General features: G+C 62.5%; 1 protein-coding gene across 1 annotated transcript in view; it reads left to right on the top strand.

Annotated features, from left to right (window-relative positions):
• The window catches only part of MYO1F (myosin IF), a 36,503-nt gene that overhangs the window by 8,429 nt on the left and 20,522 nt on the right, over positions 1–7,552 (top strand). The window contains 20 exon segments of the mRNA XM_009889146.1: positions 63–217; positions 373–504; positions 577–711; positions 787–867; positions 870–936; positions 1,307–1,503; positions 1,630–1,710; positions 2,649–2,735; positions 2,883–2,969; positions 3,241–3,408; positions 3,477–3,562; positions 4,040–4,121; positions 4,226–4,332; positions 4,664–4,762; positions 4,845–4,980; positions 5,147–5,261; positions 6,249–6,418; positions 6,551–6,696; positions 7,040–7,186; positions 7,266–7,414. Coding sequence (XP_009887448.1) covers positions 63–217; positions 373–504; positions 577–711; positions 787–867; positions 870–936; positions 1,307–1,503; positions 1,630–1,710; positions 2,649–2,735; positions 2,883–2,969; positions 3,241–3,408; positions 3,477–3,562; positions 4,040–4,121; positions 4,226–4,332; positions 4,664–4,762; positions 4,845–4,980; positions 5,147–5,261; positions 6,249–6,418; positions 6,551–6,696; positions 7,040–7,186; positions 7,266–7,414 — 2,427 coding nt within the window.

Raw genomic sequence — 7,552 nt, 5'->3', positions numbered from 1 at the left:
AGAGCAGTCCCGGCTCCAGGGTTGGGGACACGCAAAGCCCCGGGACTGTCCCCAGCCCCAAGGCAGGGCCGCTGCAGCGGGGCGCAGGCATGTGTCCCCCCCGCTCAGCCCCCTCCTCTGTCCCCAGCATGTGAAGGACATCATCCTGCAGTCCAACCCACTGCTGGAAGCCTTCGGGAATGCCAAAACCGTCCGGAATAACAACTCCAGTCGCTTCGTAAGTCACCAGGGCAGGAAGAGAGGGTCAGCGCCACGGCCAGGATCCATCCCAGCAATGCGGTGGGAGAAGGGGGAGAGGCGCCGGGGCCGGGGGGGAGCAAGGAGTCCTGAGAGCCGGGACCGGGGCTCTGAGCGGGAGCTGTGCTGGGGCAGGGGAAGTACTTCGAGATCCAGTTCAGCCGGGGCGGCGAACCCGACGGGGGGAAGATCTCCAACTTTCTGCTGGAGAAGTCGCGGGTGGTGAGCCAGAACGAGTGCGAGAGGAATTTCCACATCTACTACCAGGTATATGGGGGGGCACGGAGCCGGCCGGGCTGCCGCGGGGGCCGGGTAACCGCAGCCCCCGTCTCTCTCCAGCTCATCGAAGGGGCGTCCCAAGAGCAGCGGCAGAACCTGGGCATCATGAGCCCGGATTATTACTATTACCTGAACCAGTCGGACACGTACCAGGTGGAGGGCACAGATGACCGCAGTGACTTCCATGAGACCATGGTGAGTGCCTGGGAGGAGGAGTCCCCAAAGCCGGCTGCGGCCAGGCGGGGGCTGATGGGTTCCCCATGTCCCCAGAACGCCATGCAGGTCATCGGCATCCGCGGCGAGGACCAGTCGCTGGGGCTGGAGGTCTGGGCCGGGGTACGTACGTGGCGTGCATCCTCCACCTGGGAAACATCAGCTTTCGGGAGGAGGGCAACTACGCTCGGGTGGAAAACGCTGACTGTGAGTAGCCAACTCGCAGGGGGGCAGGTGGGGACGCTCGCAGAGCCCGTTGGCAATGGGTTGCAAAATCTCTGTAGCACAAAGCCCTTGGCAGAGGAGAGAGGCAGGGTCAGCATCTTCCCCGCGTTAAACACAGGGAAACTGAGGCAGAGAGCAAGTGACGCACAACCAGAGCTTAATTAGCAAGGGGAGGGATGCCAGGAGTTGCTTGCTGTGATTTAGCAGAGGGAGGACCACATCCCACATCCCCGGTCGCTGCACCGCTGCCGCCCTTTGCTGGGGCTGGAGGGGGTCCCGCAGCGGCTGCGGGCAGCGTGCTGGGGGCGTACGGGGAGCAGGCAGCCCTGACACCCCCCACCCCTCCGCCCAGCCCTGGGCTTCCCTGCCTATCTCCTGGGGATCGACCAGGGACGCCTCAACGAGAAGGTCACCAGCAGGAAAATGGACAGCAAGTGGGGCGGCCGCTCCGAGTCCATCACCGTCACCCTCAACGTGGAGCAGGCGGCTTACACCCGGGACGCGCTGGCCAAGGGGCTCTACACACGCGTCTTCGACTTCCTCGTGGAGGTGCGTGGTCCCATCAGGCTGGGCTGAGCGTGGCCACGGTGCGGAGGGGATGCTCCATGCGCTCCCACGCGCAGGTGGCCCCATACGCCCCCTGAGGAAGGCGACTCGTCCCCTCTCTCCCTGCAGTCTATCAACCGGGCTATGCAGAAGCCGTATGAAGAGTACAGCATTGGGGTGTTGGACATCTACGGCTTCGAAATATTCCAGGTATGTGTTGCTTTGGTGTAGGAGTCCAGCTGGGGAATGTCCTTCCCTGCTTCTGTCCTTCCCCCACTACATCTGGGTCGGGGCAATGCCAAGCACAAATCCAGGCTGGGGAGGGAATGGCTGGAGAGCAGCCCTGAGGAGAAGGACCTGGGGGTGCTGATTGATGAGAAGCTCAACATGAGCCGGCAATGAGCCATCGCAGCCCAGAAGGCCAACCGCATCCTGGGCTGCATCAGAAGTGTGGCCAGCAGGGCGAGGGAGGGGATTCTGCCCCTCTACTCTATGCTGGTGAGACCCCACCTGCAGTACTGCCTCCAGCTCTGGAGTCCCCAACCTACAAAAGACATGGACCTGTTGGAGCGGGGCCAGAGGAGGCCCTGGAGATACTGGGAGGGCTGGAGCCCCTCTGCTGGGAGGACAGGCTGGGAGAGTTGAGGGGGTTCAGCCTGGAGAAGAGAAGGTGAAAAGGGGGAGACCTGAGAGCCCCTTCCAGTGCCTAAAGGGGCTCCAGGAGAGCTGGGGAGGGACTCTTGATCAAGGAGGGGAGCGATGGGATGAGGGGGAAAGGTTTTAAACTGGAAGAGGGGAGATTTAGATGAGATATTAGGAAGAAATTTTTTACACTGAAGGTGTAAGGCCAGGTTGGACGGGGCTTGGAGCAACCTGGGCTGGTGGGAGGTGTCCCTGCCCAGGGCAGGGGGGGGCACTGGGTGAGCTTTAAGGTCCCTTCCAACCTAAACCATTCTATGATTCTGTGACTCTATGATTCTTCAGCAAGGATGGTGGCCAGAGCAGGGGGACATTAGCAGTCCATGGCTCCAAGACGGGTCCCTGGAGCAGCACCCAAAGGCTCTGCTCTTTGAGGTCTCCCCACTGCAGTGAGAGGAGCAGAAGCCAACTCAGCCCCATCTTCTCTTTCATCTTTCGTCCTTTTGCAGAAAAACGGCTTTGAGCAATTCTGCATTAACTTTGTGAACGAGAAGCTGCAGCAGATCTTCATAGAGCTGACCCTGAAGGCAGAGCAGGTACGGGGTGGGCTGCAGGGCTGCACCAGCGCCCCGATTCCTGCACCACCAGGGCCCGCTGGTCCCAGTACCACGGACGGAGCGGGGGGGGGCTGCGGCATATCCCGGGGGTCGGGGGCCCATCTGGCTCTCCTTGCGCTTCTCCAGGAGGAATACGTGCAGGAGGGGATCAAGTGGACCCAGATCCAGTACTTCAACAACAAAGTGGTGTGCGACCTGATAGAGAACAAGCTGGTGAGTGGGGTCCCCTCCTCCCCAAGGCAGGGGGGGGTCTCGCAGGGAGAGACACCCAGGGAGGGGGTGTCGGGTGGGCTGGGTGCTGTCGGGGATGCGTGGCAGAAGCTGGTCCAGCCAGGGAGCATCCCTGGGAGAGCTGCAGCTCAGCATCCTTAACCTGAGCTGCGGTTCAGAACGAAGTGGCTTCGAGCATCACGGGGCACTTGAGCACAGCCAGAGGCAAGGTTGGGCCTTTGGGCACTCATGGCATCGCCATCCCTTCCCCCAGAACCCCCCCGGGATCATGAGCGTCCTGGACGATGTCTGTGCCACCATGCATGCCACTGGCGAGGGGGCGGACCAGACCCTGCTGCAGAAGCTGCAGGCGGCCGTGGGGACCCACGAGCACTTCAACAGCTGGAGCTCCGGCTTTGTCATCCACCACTACGCAGGCAAGGTACGGCACCCCGCGCCCCACGGCCCTGGCCACAGCGGCACGGGGCTGAGCTCCCCTCCCGCCCCCAGGTCTCCTACGACGTGAACGGCTTCTGCGAGCGCAACCGGGACGTGCTCTTCACCGACTTGATCGAGCTCATGCAGAGCAGCGAATAGTGAGTCCTGGCAGCGCTACGGGTCCAGGGACCACCCCGAAAGGGCTGGGGCAGAGGGTGGCATCCTCAACATCCAGTCCTGCCTCTGCTGGAGCATCCTGCATCCCCCCACAGGCACCAGCAGCATCCCCCCGTTGAACCCAGCAGCACGCAGGGGCTGCGGGGTTGGGCAGAGGGGTGCTCACCCACCGGCACCCATCCTGCTCAGCCTTTGGGGCAGTCCGGGGAGGGGAGGGGTGCTCACCCACCAGCACCCATCCTGCTCAGCCTTTGGGGCAGTCCGGGGAGGGGAGGGGTGCTCACCCACCAGCACCCATCCTGCTCAGCCTTTGGGGCAGTCCGGGGAGGGGACGGGCTCAGCCGCGGTGCAGGAATTCCCAGCAGGAGAAAGCAGAGCCGGAGCCGGTTCCGGCTCAGCGCCTGCTGAGCCTGGGGAGCCTGGCAGCTCTCACCCGGGGACTGTCACCTGCCTTTCAGCGGTTTCATCCGGATGCTTTTCCCAGAAAAGCTTGATTCTGACAAAAAGGGACGACCGACCACCGCGGGCTCCAAAATCAAGGTACGTCCTGGAGGCTGCAGGGCGGTAACTGCCTCTGGGGCGGCAGCGGGGTCATGGGCTCCCACCAATGCCTTTAACGCTACAGAGGTCGATCCTTGCAACAGAAACAGGCTAACGACCTGGTGAACACGCTAATGAAGTGCACGCCACACTACATCCGCTGCATCAAGCCCAACGAGACCAAGAAACCCCGGGACTGGGAGGAGAGCAGGTAACGGAGGCCACTCGCCATGTATCAGAAGCTGGGGAAGGGCACCCAGTGATGGGAATGTGGCCAGGACCACCTTTTCTCCAAAAAACTGCACCCGTGGGCTGGTCCCTCTGTGCTGCCCGCAGACCCAGGGGAGCAGGAGGCGGGTGCTGAGGAGCGCATGGGGACACACGTGGTCCTCTGCACCACCCAGAGGCTCCACGTGAGCCCACGGAGGTCCCAGGCGTGCGCAGCCGAGGGCATCCCCGTGCCACGCGGTGGCCGAAGAGCCCCAGAGTGGTCCCCCACCGACCTGCCATCCCCCACCGAGCGTGTCCCTCCCGCTCCGCAGGGTGAAGCACCAAGTCGAGTACCTGGGGCTGAAGGAGAACATCCGGGTGCGCCGGGCAGGTTTCGCCTACCGCCGCCTCTTCCACAAATTCCTGCAACGGTGAGCGACCACCGGGAACAGGGAACAGGGGGGTGGCGGGTCCCCGCAGCCCGGCCACCGCTCACCTCCTCTCTCCCTTCAGCTATGCCATCCTCACCCCCGAGACGTGGCCGTCCTGGCGCGGGGACGAGCGGCAGGGGGGGGAGCACTTGCTGGACATGGACCCGGACCAGTACCAGATGGGTCGGAGCAAAGTGTTTGTCAAGAACCCGGAGTCGGTAGGTGGCCTGGCTCTGCCCCGCGGCCCCGGGGGATGCTGCATGTGGCCAAGCATGGCTTTGGGCAACAGCGGGGAGGGTTTGGGGTGGTGACGGGCAGGAGAAGTGATGCAGCATGGGCGCGGGGTGGCCCATGGCCGGGCTCAGCACCCCCTGTCCATCCCAGCTCTTCCTCCTCGAAGAGATGCGGGAGAGGAAATTCGACGGCTTCGCCCGGGTGATCCAGAAGGCCTGGCGCCGGCACGTCGCCATCCGGAAGTACGAGCAGATGCGAGAGGAGGGTAAGACCGGGCAAGGATGGGGACACCAGCACCCCGGCACCCCTTTTAGGGTGCTCTTGGCTGAGGACAGCCCAGCTGCCAGAGCGGCAGGAGAGCAGCAGTCGAGGTCCCGATTGCAACACTAACGAGGAGGGGCGTGAGGAAGGACCAGACCATGGGATGCCTGGGGACTATTCCTACATCTTAAAGGAGGGCATATGGATTTCTTGCTCCGGGGAGACCTTATAGGGGCCTTCCAGTGTCTGAAGGGGCTTACAACAAAGCTGGGGAGGGACTTTTTACAAGGGCATGTAGTGACAGGATGAGGGGTGATGGCTTTAAATTGGAACAGGGGAGACTGAGATGAGATCTGAGGAAGAAATTCTTTGCTGTGCGGGCGGTGAGCCCCTGGGGCAGGTTGCCCCGAGAAGCTGTGGCTGCCCCATCCCTGGAGGTGTTCAAGGCCAGGTTGGACGGGGCTTGGAGCAACCTGGGCTGGGGGGAGGTGTCATGCCCAGGGCAGGGGGTGGCACTGGGTGATCCCTTCCAACCTAAACCATTCTATGGTTCTATTTCCAGCCCTGGGAGGGGCTGTAGGACAGAAACCGGAGCCTCTCACTGCATTTCATAGACTGCAAAGGGATGGAGCGGAGTAGCTGAGAGTCACTGTTTGCAGAGGGATGGGAGAGAGTGGTCTGACCCCATCGTGGGTGTTTTCCCACTCTCCCAAGCGTGCAGGGAAAAATCAAGAGGGAAAACCCAGAAAGCAGATGGGTCTGTCCCTCCCACGGCACAAAGGTTTTTGAGGGCGATTAATGGGTTTCGAAGCCAGCCAAGCTCAAGCGCCTCAGATTCCTCCCATGGCATAAAATGAGCCCCGTTTCTTGCTGCCACAGTCCGTGCGATGGCTCTCGCGGCGGGTTTGGGAGGGCAGGCGGGTAGGGACCGAGGGCTGAGCCACCGGCGCAGAGCCTCGTCCAACCGCCATCGCTTCGTGGTCCCGCGCAGCCTCCAACATCCTCTACAACTTCAAAGAGCGGAGGAGGAACAGTATCAACAGGAATTTCGTGGGCGATTACCTGGGCATGGAGGAGCGGCCGGAGCTGCGCCAATTCCTGGCCAAGCGGGAACGGATAGACTTCGCCGACTCCATCACTAAGTACGACCGGAGATTCAAGGTACGTGGACCCGCTCGGGGTTTGGGACAGCCAAGCCATGCCTCGTGGTGGCTGCCCTTGGGTGGGTTGTGTGGGCAGGGCTTGTATCCCCCTGCAAACACCCCCTCGCCCCCTGCTTCTGCCCTTTCCCAGCCCATCAAGCGGGACTTCATCCTCACCCCTAAGTACTTCTACCTGATCGGGCGGGAGAAGGTGAAGAAAGGTCCTGAGAAGGGGCAGATCAAGGAGGTGCTCAAGAAGAAGGTGGAGCTCCAGGCGGTGAGCGGCGTCTCGCTGAGGTGTGTCCCCTAGCACGGGCTCCGCATGGGGGGTCCACGCGGTCGGGCTTCACCCATCAGCTCCACCAGTTTCTCCATCCTTTGGTGACCCCAGCCAGGCCCCAACCCCTCACCCTTAGAGGCAGGAGGTCATCGGGCTGTGGGACGGAGGTTCCCCGCTGAGTGCTTTGCAGATGGGACTTTGCAGATGGGACTTTGCAGATGGGGGGTTTCCAGCTAAATCACCTTCCAAATTTGCTCGGGGTGGACCCCAGCCCAGGGGTGTCTCCCAGTTCCCACCCAGCACCGGCTGGCACCAGCCTTGCGCCCGCTGATGCCCCCCGCACTGGGGTTGCTCCCCCAGCACCAGGCAGGATGATTTCTTCATCCTCCACGAGAACGACGCCGACAATTTCTTGGAGTCCATCTTCAAGACGGAGCTGATCAGCCTGCTGTGCAAGCGCTACGAGGAGCTCACCCGCACCAAACTGCGCCTCTCCTTCAAGGACACGTAAGGATGGAGGCTGGGAGAGGTGACAAAACAGGACGGGGTCCCCTCCCCATGGCCTCACGGCCTCTCTCTCCCCCAGACTACAGTTTCGGGTGAAGAAGGAGGGCTGGGGCGGTGGTGGCACCCGAAACGTCACCTTCGTCAGAGGACAGGGCGACGTGGCTGCCCTCAAAGCTGGAGGCAAAACGCTTACGGTCAGCATTGGGGATGGGCTCCCCAGGAACGCCAGTGAGTGCCAGGGGGGACGGGGGGTGGTGGTTGGGGGGACGAGGACGGGACAAGAGCAGTGGGGCTGCAGGGCATTGCCGGAGGCTTGGGGACATCGGGGGGAGCCAACGTGTGCCCCAGCACTGCGGGGTTTGCGTT

Source organism: Charadrius vociferus, unplaced genomic scaffold (assembly GCF_000708025.1).
Source record: "Charadrius vociferus isolate BGI_N301 unplaced genomic scaffold, ASM70802v2 scaffold657, whole genome shotgun sequence".
NCBI lineage: Eukaryota > Metazoa > Chordata > Aves > Charadriiformes > Charadriidae > Charadrius > Charadrius vociferus.
The sequence above is the reverse complement of the archived record's forward strand: the minus strand, read 5'-3'. Positions and strand labels throughout refer to the sequence as shown.